This window comes from Zosterops lateralis, assembly GCF_965231275.1.
Source record: "Zosterops lateralis genome assembly, chromosome: 2".
In the NCBI taxonomy this organism is placed as follows: Eukaryota; Metazoa; Chordata; class Aves; order Passeriformes; family Zosteropidae; genus Zosterops; species Zosterops lateralis.
The window spans coordinates 113,547,585-113,563,810 of record NC_139763.1 but is presented as its reverse complement, the minus strand read 5'-3'; the positions used below and the strand labels follow the sequence as shown (position 1 = coordinate 113,563,810).

The 16,226-nt window shown below is 37.6% G+C and overlaps 1 protein-coding gene across 11 annotated transcripts in view; it reads right to left on the bottom strand.

Annotated features, from left to right (window-relative positions):
* The window catches only part of LOC310906290 (uncharacterized protein), a 374,899-nt gene that overhangs the window by 94,776 nt on the left and 263,897 nt on the right, over positions 1 to 16,226 (bottom strand). For 4 of the 11 annotated variants that reach the window (XR_014589372.1, XR_014589375.1, XM_083855444.1 and 1 more), the window contains one exon: positions 4,778 to 5,664. The exons of 5 other annotated variants lie outside the window; for them this stretch is intronic. Coding sequence is in view for 1 of the 6 variants with exons in the window: in XM_083855444.1 (XP_083711570.1) it covers positions 5,527 to 5,664 (138 nt within the window). In the remaining 5 variants the exon portion in view is untranslated. Of the gene's footprint in view, positions 1 to 4,777; positions 5,665 to 6,372; positions 6,722 to 16,226 lie in introns of those variants that run through there. 2 more of the 11 variants (XR_014589373.1, XM_083855449.1) reach the window with 2 other exon arrangements.

Here is a 16,226-nt window from a genome sequence, read left to right as displayed (position 1 = left end):
AATAAATAAATGAACATGCTCCTTGTAGGGAATCACGGCTCCAGTGCAACAGCTAGCAAGTAAAAGAAAAATACAGAATATCATCTGCCTTTTCCCTATAAGATATTCATATTGCTCAACCTATCATTACCATATCTAATTTATCCCACAATTACGACTAATCCTTAACTCCCTAAATAAGTAGGAACAGGCGTAAAGATTGCACTTCTGAAAGCCTACCAGATAAACTTTAGTCTATAATCAACTGGAAGATTCTGCAATTAATTTTACATCCCACTTAATAGGTTAAAGATGTTTTTAAAGATGAAATTATTTTCTCAGTGTTGATTTTATTAATCTGACTTTCACTTACTCTCTAAGTTCCATCCACTTGTTGCTGCTCACGCACTGCAAGTGAAGCTCATCAATCAATTGAGCTGGATTCTGGTCAGAATATAAATCCCCATAAGAATCATGCTAGTGTTGCCAAGGAGTGCAACAGCACAGCATCCAATAAACTCTGAAGATGCCTATTGTAATCATCAAACAATGAAAAAACTTAACAAGGTGATGAATGCCTCAGATACATTGTTTGAACAAAACCACTTTAAATGAACATAATAAAATAAATCTACTTTTCATTGAGTGATACAGTTTCAGCTGGCAGTTTTATAGTATTCCAGATAAGTTTTTTTATTGTGTGACTATCTAGCTACTTATAGACCTCAGACAGCAGTCTTTTTTTTTTTTTTTTTTTTTTTTTTTTTTTTTCCCTGTAGGCCACAGTTGGTCCCTAAGAGGAGATGACTGCTTTTCAGTGTGAAATTATGTACCTAGTCAGGAACTGAGCATAATCATCACACAGGCAAATCGAAATGATGGCTACACTTACTGCCTACAGAAATTTCTGCTGCACTGCATATTAACACACTGAAAATGTTGTGTTAGCTTATCGTGGATGTGCCGATTTTCATTACCCACTGACATGCAGAACATCTTCTGTTAAACTTCATTGACATTTTTCATCAAATGAATAGAGCAATGCCCTGAAATGTGATAATTGTAGATTCTTGTTATACAATTTCGAGTAAAATATTCTTCCCTCTAATTCCAACAGTAATTAACTTGGATTGGAACTCCCTTGACTCATGTAGCAATCTTCAGCACTGTATTAATAGATCTTAGAGTTTATACGGTTGGAAAAGAAATCCCGTCCTATATATGTACTACTATACAAAGGTGCTAAAGTCTTTCAGGTTAATGAAAAGAATTGATCAAATCACCCAAGCTTGTGCTATGAGCTTTTTTTTTTTTTTTTTTTTTTTTTTTTTTTTGTATTGTTTGGCTGAAATATGAAATGCTATATTGCTGAAACTTAAAATGCCTCAAAAATGAAGCTCCAGATAATTGTTGCATCTCCCATGAAGACTAAAAATTAAAGTAGACAATTATCATAATAATAACTCAACTGTACATGGCAGACAAAAGAGAAGCTAATACTTCCCTCTGTTTTTTGACTGATGTTTTGTTGGGCTATAGCTAAACAGCATTTTAAGTTGACAGCAAATTAGCAAACAATATAAGGGAGGAAAAAAGAAAAAAAAATAATTTAGGGGTTAAGATGTTTATGTAAAACAGTGATTTTCCTTTTTAAAATTAAAACGTACAAATAAGCTGGTGTCAGAGCCTAGGTGATCCTTCATTTCCACCGCATTGAGCAGGCTCCCATCAGCAGCAGACAGCCGCTAATGTATGCGTCTGGCTCAGTCTGCTCCACCAACTAGGAACCCATCGAATTGTTAATATCAGTCCTTTTTTGTATGCACCACACATCTTTTTCACTCTCTCTCTCTCTCTCTCTCTCCCTCCCTCTTTGTCGCCCTTTGCAAGAGCTTGTGTTTTTGTTTTTTTGTCTTTGTTGTAGCACAAACTGATTACTCTGAAATCACTCATTAAAGAGCATTTAAATGCGTTTTGCACTGAAACAGTATCAAGTTGTATAGAAACGTATGATCCCTATATATAGAAATGTATAGAAATTTTGTACATATATCTAAGCCTAGCATACTGAAGATAGTGCTTTCTATTTATTTCTGCTAATACAGGCAGCTTCCATGTACTGTCACTGGGTAAATGGGACTGCCTCTTGCATGGTCTCTGCAGGCATTGTCACACAATTCCAGGACATGGAAACACGTTGATCTTGGTGGAAATCCTGCCTGAGTGAGGATCCTGCTTCTCCCTCCCCTCCATCCACCTGTGTACCTGAGGTTGGGCTGGCTGTGCTGAGGCAGGGGAAGAAGAGGGGGCAGGAAAAGAGGCAGGCAGTGCACCACCTTTCCTATCACTGTGGCAAGAGGCAGCAGTGAGTACGATGGGCAGAGTGGAGCCACTGGAGTCATCCCAGTTCAAGCAGTAATGCAGAGGCAGGACTGCATATTAAAGACTTTTGCTGGGGCACCAAATACGCCAGGCAGGGGTTTCTAATGATTCATTTTCTTCTCACTCTCAATGCAGGGCAAAGCATAGTTGAAATCTTCAGACTGACAGAGACAAAACGTTTCACACCACAGTTTCACCTTCATTGTACATACAGTGTTAAATGTAAAATTAATTCAGTGTGCTGAATGTAAACTATCCTCATTCAAGTAAATTTTGCTGATCAAAAAATAAATTCAATGACAATCTTTAATATGCGTAGATGAGTGCATCATACAGCTGATTATAAGGATTTTTATTTTGATAAATACGATGTGTAATTTAAATTGTATGTTGACATGTATATACCAACACACAATATACTTCAATCTCATTATACAGCTCAAATTAACAGAATATGTGTTCCCCTGATCAATATCTTAAGTAACCCGTGTTTGGTATTGAGAACTGCTACAAAATATGTATAAATTCCTAACAAAGCGCTTCATGAGTGTAGCACCTGTCTGGGTGCATCTGTCTTTCCTATACACATTTAGATCTACTTTTCCAATATTGCCTAAGCAGAAGTCAATGTTGAATATCACTTCTGTGTTTAAAAAGTTACCTCTGTATCTAAATGTTTGCAAGTAGCTCTTTTGGGTGTTCTTAGTATGTGGGATTGAAAGTTTACAAAGAAAAGAATTACATATTTACAAGAACTGTATCATCATTGTAATTGCTAAGGCAATATTTTTATGACTATTTAAAGACTAATTATATCTTGAGCAACTTGAAAACTATGTACTGAGCATAGTTTCTGTCTCTTAAGAAAACAAGACAAGAAGAAAAACTATTATACTAACAGATAAGAACAATTTATTTTAACAATAGTGTTGATGCTTACAATAAAACACAATTCTGCCTACACAAGTGGAAAAAATATACTGCATCCAAAATACCACTTTTGAAATGAACAAATAGTTTAGATGCCAGATCTGTGTGAAGCCTTTGTTTCAGTGAAGTCTGATGTATCAGCTAAGTCCTGCAGCATCTTGGTTAGACACAGGAAATAGAAATAATGACTCAGAACTAACTCACCTATAAAATATTAAGAAATACAAATCAGATGATGTGTTTGAGATCGGATGTTTGAGATGAATAAGCAGTACAGAATAACTTGTGCTTGTGAATCTCCTTATGCAAAGTCAGTGAAGAACTTAACACATGAGGGACAAGCTACAGATCACACTGGGGTTTTTTTTCAGAGGGACAAAATATATAAGAAGTGATGGAGATGTTAGAAGTTGAGTCCAGTGCTTGGAGTATTGTGGGTTCACTCTAAATTGAACAGGTACAAGAAATATGTTTTTGAGTGCAAAGGGATGTTAATGTTGTAGTATTGTTATTAAACTAATATTCTCTTTCAGATTAAAATGTAAATTAAATGAGAGAATATTTTAAATGCCATATTGTGTTCTCACTTGGACAAAGAAAAATGATGGCAACTAACTACAAAATACTCTTTGTTCCATGTTACAGAAAAAGCTAAGCAACAGTTTTTCTGTAAACTGAAATCATTATTTAAACAATAGAATGAATGTTTTCTAGGCCTCAAACATCAGTGTTTATGTTTTAAATTTTAAAACTCAATTAATGTTGTAACAGAAAGGATGGATATTTTGTGGTAATTTTCTATCAGAATTCTCTACAATAACAATAATAGTATTAATATTATGATTGGGAGTCTTGTATATTTTAGTATCTATTTTGGGTGGGGGAGTTGTTGCTTTTGTAGTTTGGGGGGAGTTTTTAGGTGAAAACTAATATTCAGGTTAAATTTTAATTCTAAATGTTACATGACATCTAGTCCAGTTTCTTAAACATATAAATATCCTAATGTTGCACAATGGGTAACAGTTGTTTAGATTCTTTCTTTCTTTCTTTCTTTCTTTCTTTCTTTCTTTCTTTCTTTCTTTCTTTCTAAGGAACAGTTCTGATGCTTAACATCTGAAATAGGTATATTTTCCTTTTTACCCTTCCAGGCAAAGAAAGCTCCTTTGGTTCTCTAAATTCTGCAGAGAAACAATCACAGTCCAAAGCTGCTGGTTCCCCTCCGCCTAGGTCCCAAGAGCCTGACTTGTGATTGTTGCTAAAAAACCTCACAAGTTAGGGTCTCAGGGACTAGGAAAAGTCCGATATGATCCAGTAGAATTCGTCTTCCAATAAACTGAATTGTTTAGTAGTCATAATCGCTGTCACCAAAACTTTCACTGCTATTGTTAAATAGAAAAAAAACCCCAAACCCAAAAGAAACCAATGTTGGCCCCCCACCGCCCCCAAATCAACATCACCTCCTTCCCCCCAAATAAACAAACCACAGTTTCAAGTAGGGGACAGAAAAGATCAAATAAGCAGACAAGACACATACATACATTCAAACAATGTATCAGCTGACTGAACAGACTTTTCTGAGAGTATAGTCCTTAACTTTTGAAAAGAAAAAACAAAGAACACAGGATAAAAATCTTCACTGCCTTGTCTCACAGGTAGCTATGCTACTGTAATGCATCAGAGGGAAGCGTCTACAAATGAGTTAAAATCTGCTTCCAGCAGATTTGTACAGTAACAATTTTATTCTATTTCCTTAATGCCTGAAAGAAGGATTAAATGCTTGTTAAGGGGTTCTAATTGAAATATTTCCCCATTATAGTTTTAGTCCTACTGTTCAGGTGGGCCCTGGGTTACAGAGTGCTTTAAACCCATTCACGACGCAAGGATAACCTTTGGGTGTGTATTCACTTTTTGCTTCTTCCCCATGTTCAACATTTAATCCTTCTACAGACTGCTAGAAAAAGCTTCTTCCTTTCCAATGCCAAAACTAGCCTTCTCTCCATAAGCTGCAGAAAACATTGACATGCAGAGATTGTTGTCACTTGAACCAGATTACTCAAAGCACACATAACTTTCAAATACTGTTGATACAGTAAGAAGAAATGCTCGGATTTCCCAAATAATTTTGTTCTGAAGCCGAATACTTTTAATGGCATGACCACAATCCTGAATTACTTTTGCATTCATTCTCCTCCGATCTTTAGTCTTGTTTGCAGAATGAAAAAGAAAATTTCTACTTTAGGGACAGGATCCATCGTGGCTTTTTTTTTTTCCTCCATCAGATCCCAGAGCAAAAGAAACAGCAGCCATAAAGGTCCTAGCCACTGGAGCAGAATCTGGCACAGAAAACTCAGAGCTCCTTGGGATGCCGTTCAGCTTTAAAAAGGAAAAAAAAAGAGAAGGAGGGGGAAGAATTAGAATCTCTGCTGGTCGAACAGGTGAAGGATCCATTTACAAGAAAGCTGTACAGAGTGCTCTGCCGAAGAAAAGATTTGCCAGTGCCCCCCACCCCCACCCCTGCCCTTCACCCTCCCCTCCAGACTGATACTTCAGATTTCAGAACATTTTGGATTATTTACAATATTATTTCAGCTGATGATATAATGCAACATTATATAAGAGCCCTTTCTTTGTCACTGTGCACCATTCAATCAGTTATGTCTCAGACACAAAATAGTTAAATGAAACAAAATATATATATGAGAGAGATATATATGTATAGCAGTCCCTAGATTTCATTCAATTTCTTTTTTTAAAGCTGACCATGATTTAACAAACAATTTTGACCACAGCTTTCAAATCAATAATTAGAATGAAAAATCTCTCCCCTCTATAAATATGACATTAACATAATTATACCACCCCCATCGCATAGACCCATCCTCTTTAGGGAATACATCTGATGCTCTGAAGATGGAAATCAGTCAGATTTTTAGTTGCTCTCAAACGTACCTTTGCTTCTCACTGACTGACTGGCTTTACCTTCCATGCACACACGCACGGTTGGAGCCCTCACGCGCGCTCACACACACACACACATGCGCACGCACACAACACACACACACACACGCACAGAAAGGCACGGCAAAAGCAGCGGATGCTGACTCAGAGCAGTTGTGTGTGGAGGGGGTGGTATCGGCTGGTATTTTCACTGCACTCATCATTAACATTAACTCACTCTCTAGCATCCACCCTCTCTCAGACCTGCTGGATTGCAGCATTTGCATGACGCTGTCACTCTAGCCCTTGTGGGTCAGATGTTAGAAGAAAAAACAAAACAAAAAAAGCAACCAAAAAAAAACCACCTCAAGGCTCTCATAAGGAATGCCTTCATTTCTTCCAAAGGGTCCCTCTTCTTATTTTTCCACCTTTCTACTTCCTCTGTTGCTGTGTCTCAGTTGTTTGACATCTTTCCGGAAGAAAATGTCTTGAGCTGCAATAAGCCAGTAGTCAGTCGGTCCTCCCCTCACCTCACACTCCTATTCCCACCCCCTTTTTTCCTAATCAATAAGACAGATCTCCAAATGCAGTTGTGAAAACAGGCTCTGACACACAGACTTTCATCCTCGATCCTCTGCCTCAGGAATAGCAGGCAACCCAGGCTCACACGTGATGTAGAGAGAAATAATGCCAGTAATTCTTGAACAGTCTTAGGAGTTTATTCTACGCCTTCTTCATTTTTTCCTTTACTCGAATAAATACCAGTGGGAAGGACACACTAGCTCTCAAAAGCTACAAGGATTCACTTCTTCAGAAAATAATTAACATTAAAAGACTAATATTAATCTTCCTCAAAATTAATGCTATCTTCCCCCCCCCTTTCATTGTACTCTTTATAAGTAGGAATTGTCTCATAGCCAAAACCCTGCCAGGGTCTGAATCACCATTCACTGTGCTGAAATCATGAGTTTCTGGGCTTCAATTGACATTTAACTGGACTAAGCACGTTTTTTCCTCTTTTTCTTTTCTTCTATTTTAAACTTCTTAGTTAAAATAAAATAAAAAAATTGAAGCTGCTCATGTCAGAGGGAGCACTGCAAGAGAACAATGGCAATACACCTGCACCACCACACTGAGTACTGAAAATGCATGTTTGAGCCCCACTTGTGTATTTTTCTGCATGGAATTTGCTCCGTTTTGGTAGAGAACTCTGAACACATACATGTACACCGAACACACACACGGAGAAACTCAAGACGCGTACAGAAAATACACAACACAAAACAAAGAACAAAGGCTGATAACTGAAACACAGGCACAAGTTGTCTGACAGGCTATGAAAATCCACAGAGCATAATTATTGTGTGCATTTTTACCTTGTTCCTTTGTTCTTAAGGCAAGGGACTTTAATGGCTTACGGTGTTGACAGTGTTTTGGCTTTTCCCTTTTTTACGCCAACAGTATATTTGGGAATTACTTTTCCAGACAATACCACACCACTGTGATTCATGGTATAGAAATTATTTACTGGGGAGGGGTTTGGCGGGGCGGGGGGGGAACAAGTGATAGGCAATTCACCAGCCAATTCTCAGAGCTGCCTGGTGCTGTGGAAGCCCTCGGCAGGCAGGTCCCAGGATGCAGCGCTGCAGTCCTGGCTCAGGGAGCCCTTTGGCAACCTTATGGCAGCAGCAGCGAACGGAAAGGGCATCCACTTGCAGGAAAGGTCCAAAAGAAAATGTCACGCAGCTCCAAAGTAAAGGAAGGAAGCCAAAACATCGAGTACACACCCTAAGCCCAGTTAGTGCGTGCTTGGGACCAGTCATGGTGATGGTGATTAATTTCTTAGGAAAAGGATGGAGGAAAGTAGACAATTACGAAACAGTTAAGTTTGTAATCTCAGAGAGAGGGAGAGACAGAGACAGACACACACCCACAGACAGAGAGCGAGTGAAGAACGCCAAGCATGAGACAACAAAAACAAGACCAAAATCAGATTTGGGAAACTGAAAAAATACAGGATTACAGCATTCATCTTAGGTATTAAAATACTGAGGTATTAAAAAAAAAATAAATTACCACATGCACAGCATGGCTTAAAATACTTATTGCCATCAACAGTCTGTGACGGATGCCGGCTTCTTACTGCTATACGTACATTAGATTGGTCATCGCCTCTTAATCTCCTTTTGCTCAGACCCATCCATTTTTTGCTGCTCCAGCATCTGTGCCCTTTCTGCTTTTTTCCTGTGTAGTTACCCACAATACCCTGGATAAATTAATGTCATGACCTCGCTATGGCTATCAGAACGAAAAAAAAGTCTACTATTTTAATAATTGAATGTGCGCGTACAGCAAACTGCCTACTGATAGCCCAGCTTTGTGGACTGCCTCCAAAAACAGCCTCTGCTAGCTCTGCGAATCAGAGACAACAGATGCAAATACTGGCCACAGAGCCCCGGCTCTCTGCCTTGCCTTTTTTTTTTTTTTTTTTTAAACCCACCCTTTTCAGTCTGTGCCACTTCATTTTCCCTGTGCCTCTCCCCTCGATGGTTAAAAACATTAGCCTGATGAAATTAGAAGCTTCTGAATAAAAAGGATGAAGATGGGTGAAAATTATAAATGGTTGCAGATTCTGGAAATTTATATCCAGACGGTGAGTAGGGAAGAGTACTCAGGTTCAAGTGCTAAGCCTCACTCGGGAGCACCTCTGGGGCCAATGGGACTGCAGACTAGATTAAATCAATAGTCGTCTGAAACGAGATGTCGTAATCAATCAACTCAATTACCACTGTCATGGAACTGGGCTTAAGGTCTTTCCTGATTCCACTCTTCTAATCATTAACCCTTATACATCTTCGTAATAGGAACTTATACTTGCTCTGCTGCTCTATCTTCAGACCATCAAAGTTTAGCTTAGTATTTTCTCCTCTTTTTTCCTTTCCCTTTTTAAATAATATAAGAGTGGGTCAGCAAGAGATGTTTCAAATGTGAATATGGTGAGATTAGATGCACTCCTTTAAGTGTACTTATTATATATGTGCTACTGTGCACTTATATATTATTATTATGCCTCCGGGAGTGGCTGGGTGGATCAAAGACTGCTGTTTAATTAACATTCAACTCAGCTGTTTCCTTGGAGATTAAAAATAGAAGACTAGTTGAATTAAACTGAAGCTGTTCACTCCTTTCACTAATCCAATATTACAGAACTCTCCTCCCCCGAACCTAGTTAGAAACAACTTATTTCTGGTTAATCAGCCACCAGGAAAATCCATTTTCAGTTTGAAGGTAAGTGTGAAAAAGTTGGAAAGACAGTTTTGAGTGCACATCTGAATTTCATGGAATTGCCCATCATTTACATTTTGCATCCACAGTACAGTAAATCCTCATGCAATGCAAGGAGAAAAGAACCATCAGGCTTGACTGTGAGCAGAACCACTTTAAATTCTTGCCTGTATTTATTATTTGCTGTATAAAGATTAAATGTCAACTTTTTTTTTTTTTTTTTTTTTTTTTTTTTTTTTTTTTTTTAAATTCCTGTAGAGGAAAAGATCTAAGAGCTTTTCATAAAAATACTCCAGCAGTTCTCACATATCCATCTCTCATTTTCTCAGGAGGAAAGAAAGAATCCAGGTAGCAGGTATCCAGAATTCAGGTCTCTTAAGTCTGATTTATTCTGTTAGACTTAAATAATAATAACAACAAAAGCAAGCCGTGGTACAGTTACACTTACATTACTGCCTGTACACATTGCTTCTGTTTCCAAGCAGAACCACACCTTTTTTAACCATAGATCTGCTTCTCTTCTGGACAGACCGAATGCACAGCCCCAGCCCAGGCAGCATGGAGAATACTAAATAGCAGAATAAGCTGTGGCAATGGTATTTTGGGAGGAATTTGTGCTCCTAGAGATGCTAACAGTGGACATGGGACAGGGGTAGCACACAGGGGTCTCACAGCAGAGGCTAAGGCTGAGGTTGGGGATCTGTCTGGACAGGGCTCCACGCTGTCCAAAACAGGTTATAATTGGAGATCCACTGCTGGATTTAATTACCTGCTGTCTTCATCAGTAAAAATGCAAAAGAAATTGCTCTCAAAACTTATTCAGCTGCTAGCATAGGTGCTTTTTAACAGCCTTATACCTCAGCCAGGAACAGCTTGGTTGCAGTCACTGACCCCTCACAGATGGAAAAAAAATGACCTCAGCTTTGCCTCTTTTCTGGGAAAGCTTTAGCTGGCAGGGGGATGAGGAACAAAAAGAACCTTAATTTTGTCCTTTAGTAATGCTAAATGAATGCACTGCACCAGACACCACCTTAAACTGGCTGAAGGGCACTGCTCAGTTTTGCAGGCAGCAGCTCAGATTGTGAGCATCATCCACAAGGGGACAGCATCCACATCTACACTGGAAAGATGCAGTTTGTGTCTGTGAGGAACAGAAAGGGAAGCAGCCATTGCTGAAAGCACCCAAAAAAAAAAAAAAAAAAAAAAAAAAAAAAAAAAAAAGAGACAGACAGAAGAAAAAAGATTTTTTTGGGATTATTACTTCTGGACAGAGAGGAAGAAGAGGTGAGGCTGGACATGCCAGATATCAGAACGTGCTCAAATGCAGGATGAGCATTTTGTTTCTTAAATAGCAAGAGTAAGGTGATTTGCAGTATTAATGCAAACTTTGTGTGACAGATAAGGACTCCCTGGAATAACAGATAGCAATGTTAAGAAAACGTGATGAGAAGAATTAGATACTATTGGAGGAAAATCAGAATGTATCTAACAGGAAGAGAGAAATGCACTAATATCAAAAGTTATTCTGATTTTAGGATTCTCATCTTCATATCCTCAGTGTGCTCGAACTGGGACGTAACACACTCATTCTTTTCCTTTTTCTAGAACTAAAAATTTCTTCATCACAGTGCACATGGAAAGGATATTAATAAAATAAAAATTCTCTTAATGTAGCATTTAAACAACATAGAAGAGTAACACTGTTAGAATGACACGTGCCTGGTTGGAATAACCTACACTATAGTTCTGCATGATTGTCCCTAACACCTTCTCACCTCACTGATGAACAGCGAGGGAATAAAGACTTCAGAAAATTCTCACAGCTATCTAGTCCCAGATTTGCCATTAAAAAAAAAAAAAAAAAAAAAAAAAAAAAAAAAAAATCTATCCTCCTATTTTCCTGTTTAGAAATGCTACAGCCAGAATTTGGGTAATTCCATAAGAGTGTCTTTTTTAACTTAGCTGAAATTCCCACCTGATCATGAAGTATTGAATCTATATATAGCCTACACAATTTATTACAGAAAGGAAATCACAGAAATAAAATTACAGAGAAACAGCAATATCCTTCTATTCCTACGCAAGCTCCATCTTACTCAAGAAATGCTATTATACCAACTCCTTTCTGACTTGTCAATTTACCTGCCCTTTATTAAAACACAGACATATGACAGCAGAAATTATTGCCATTTGAATTACTTTTTGTGTGAATTCTATTCAATAGATCTTGATTTTACCCACACTTTCAATTAAAAAGGTAATTATTTGTGAAAACAAACCACTGTGATATGTATACTTTTTTTGACCTATGTTTCCTTGAGCAGTGAGAGCATGAAGGAATGAATGAATTAACTATTCTATTTATGAATACTTTTTATACTTCACTAATTGCTTTGTGTTACTACTTAATACAGCATCAGCACAGTGTGAAGAATGGAAAGGCCCGGTACTAAAATGAAATTCCAACTGTTCAAAAACCTGTTTTTGCCTAAACAGTCGGGTCTGCATTTGTAGCCTGTCCAATAAGAAAGATGAAAAGTGCCAAGCACTGTTTTAAAAATCCTGCTTTGTAAATTTCCTAGTATGACATTTTTACTGTTTCCTGACCTGTAGGTATACCTGCACGCACACACACACATATATAATTGATAAAACCATAAGATTGCACAGAACTAGATCACCAAAATATGCTGTCTATTCCCAGAAGTCGCCCCTCCATGCTGGTTCCACACTATTGTTGCAATCACCAGTGGGCCTGATCCTTAAATGGGGAAATACAAGTCCCTTTATTCAGGTGGATAATGTCTCTGAAATCACCTGAACCATTTCTCTGAGCACTGATTCTGGGGTGTCTATTTGCCACATAAAAATCAGAGTTTGTAAAAGGAGATTAAGGGTATTCGGTACGTGCTGCAAACACTACGAGAATGCTCAGAATTCTGCTGTAGGACAAAACAGTCCTGTTTTCTTAACAATGCAATCTGAAGATAAACATTTGTGAGAAACATTCAGACACAACATTTCTACAACCCTGTTTTTAGAGGTTTCAAAAGCAGCCTGGGGAAAAGGAAAGCATTTAAAGAAGAAAATACAAAATAGGCTCAATGCCTGCAAAACCAGAATATTTTCAATTTTCTAGACTGTGAAGGTTAAAGCTATCCTGCATTCTCATAGCTCTCTCTCTCCTTTCAATCAATCTCATTGATTTTTTTTAAAGGTCAGAGGCTATACCTTCATTGATCAAAGAAACAGCCTGACACAGCGAAAGAGTCTGCCAATTCCAGACAGATCAATCACACCTTTGTCTGCTTTTGATACATTATGGTTATTTATTCTACATCACCACGACTTTCTGTGGCATGGCTCTTAATGTAATAATGCTGCTTGGGGACACAATAAAAGAAAAAAGGGGAAGGGGAAACATTCTATTTAAAATATTTTAAGTCTCTCTCTGGTATTTCTGAGGGTGGCTTATGATGGAACTTGGCCAACTTGTTTGATTTCATTTTTGCCTTGGAACTCCTGTTCTGGTATTTAGCTCTCCTTGGTCAGCGCTTTGTAGTATTTTAAAAAGGCAATCTTTTGAAAACAATGTGTGCAAACTGTTTCTAAAAAAGTAATTAGATCTTGATAGAACAACAATTATGATCTAATTACAACCATAATTTTCCACGTTTATGGGCCATTTTAGAAATAGGATGTAACTGATACTCGGCAACAGCTACAGACTGCTTTACGACTGTAAAAGGAAACTAATGGTCAGCCTAAAATAATTACTAGGAAATACTGCTAAATAAACAGATATAAGTGCTGAAAAGCTCCTGGCTTTGCAAACTATTATGCTGAAAGCCAGCTAAATCTTTAAAAAATGCACTATATTCTCACTGTCTGCTGTGACTTAAAGTTCTATGCTGTTATTTTGCTCTCCATAGCCCTTGCAAGAAGCCTTCAAAACTTCTGGTGGTCTAATATCAAATCTTTTGCTCACATCTGGTAGCCTATCACTTCACCAGCAGTTTCACTACTTAAGAAAAATCACTTGTGGGACTTGGGATATTAGTTATAAGTAAAAGCACTAAAATCCACTTTTAAAATTGAAATTGTAGCCTAAGAGAAGCCAGTGGCAAAATGCCCAGTGACTTCAGTGTAGCTGGGACTTCACTGGAAGATGTTCTGTCTCAACTCCTTCAACCCAAACTTCCTGCAGTAGAAAAGGCAGTTTGTGAGATTTCAAAGGACCCTAATCATATAAAGTTTTAAAAAGCCCCAACACATTTCTTATCAAAATAGCTACCAAAGCTGCGATCGGCTCTCTGCACCACTCAGTCTTACCAAGCAAAGTGGAAGCGTTCAGTAAAATTAAGCATGTAAATCTTTGCAGAATCAGGGTATCAGGTAATAAGACATCACCATAGTTGGAACATTAAAATAAGGTATGTGATAATCCAAACACTTGGCACGAGTTTCTGACTTCATTGTGCCTACTCTGTAAATTATTGTGCACCCAATTTACAATTACATCAGCACTATTATGTAGAGCAAAAGGTAAGTGGTATACAAAGCTGAAATATTAAACCCATTAAAAAGTTATGAGTTTAACAGAATCCCTACATGTATTTGTGTTCATGCCAAGAAATGCATTTGAAAACCTTTAATGAAAGGAAACTGCCTTCCAGTGATAAACTGCAATGCCTACAAGACATTGCTAAAATGCTACTGCCACTCTCAAAGGCCAAGAGACATTAAAAATGGTTGCTGGCTGACAGCATTATACAAAAACATACAGTTTCTTCTGTAAAGAAATAAAGCTGAATGCACAACATTTCAGACAAGTTTTGAATAAGTCTATTTGTCCAGCTTACTTTGCAAAGGCTCTGAAGAAAACAGCACCATAAACACTTTCAGTCCCCACACAAGGGCTAAACAAAGAGTCCTCTTTCTAGCCATTTAATCCAGTAATTTATTTTTTCAACTATCACATAAATCGAAACACAGCTGTAACCAATGACTTGCAGATCCAGTTCCCTGCCAGCAGGATCCTGTTCTGCTGAAGCAGCAAGATTTTTACATTGTTCACTTCTGTACATCTGGAAAAATCATTTAGGTTCAAAGGTGACTAGAAAAGCTCTTTAAATAAACTCAACCAACAGTGAAGAGAGGCCTACATATCTAAAAAAGCTCCACAGAGTTCCATTTTAAAAGTTTTTTCTCCAAATTACTTCATAGAGCAGTTTGCTTTTTTAACTACTTTTTGATTATAATATTTTAATTGAATTCTACACTCAAATATGTATTTCGATAATAAAGAAATATTTAGTATTTCCCATGAATTTGCAAACAATGTCAATACGCAAAAGTGATCACAGTCAATAGTGTGTGTATTTATCACATTTAAAAGAATGACCAGACAAATAGTAGTGTAGTGGAAAAAAAACCAAACAAAAAAACCCTCAATCAATGCATCTTAGCTGCTGCCTGAAATGCATCTGGACTTTAAATTAAAAAGAAAACAAACAATAAGAAAACATATACTCTACTTAGGCATTCAGAACCTGAAATCTCTTAGAGGTTAGTCCTTAAAATAGCCTTACCTCCAAAACTCTGCCTTATCCCATACTGCGGGAGTCTGCAGATTAAATAACAGAAACGTCCCTGACATTTTAAACTGCACACAGCAAATTGATTACAATGCAGCATTTCTTTTACAAAAGCAATCACAAATCAAACCAGCTGAATCTTTCAGAGGTAAATAACAATGAATAGTAAAGGCTCCTATAATCTGTACCTTGGATTACTTTTCAGACAAAACAAGCACTCCAAGCACATTGACAATGGAAGGAGTTTGTGCCTAGGCCCCACTATCAGAAACATTTATAACATTGAAAGTTCTCATGACAAGTCTTATTTACAAATTCATAAGCACATGCTCTCAGTAACAAATTCAACTAAATTTTTTCTCAGTATTTGAGTTTCTCTTGCAAACAGGTAAGCCAGACACATGCAGAACATGCCCCAGTTGCTCAGGTAAAGGTGCAGTTCCTGTCCTGCACATTGTTAAAAGGCATTTCAAAACTCGGTTATGCTTCACCACTGTAATTGCTTCTTTTTCTCTTTTAGTACTTACTGTAACAGCTGCTTTGAAACAATGCTGATAAAAGTATCCTGTCTGCTTGCCTCTCTGGTCACATCTCTGCACTTCTGCACCTTATTGCCAGTTATTTCTCCCAGATTAACTGAGAAGATACCTCACCCACCTCCAGCTCTTGCTTCTCTTTGTCAACTCTTGCCTGCAATTCCCCCCTTCATTCATAATTATAGGAATGCTATCTGCGCTTTGTTGTGAAAATAGGAGCATTAAAAAAAAATAAAGAAGGAAAATATAATGTCTTTAAAAGCCAGATAAACCAGATAAATCACCTGCAGAAATTAACATGCACAACTCATAACTAGATAATTACCACATCACTCCAGGGCAAACTTCAGAGTATTTAGACATGCATTTCAGTCCACCAACATGTATACATTCACATAAGCATTCTAAAATTAAAAGTATCTAGTTTTCAGTTAATTACCATTTTCTGGAAAGCTTTCTCCCTTCAGTTCCTAATGTGGATTAATCTGTAACTGTGACTTTTTTGCTCGATAACCAGTGTAAGTGTCACAAAAAGAAGTGAATTTTGTCAGAACAGAAGCCATCAGGCCCAGTGAGGGAG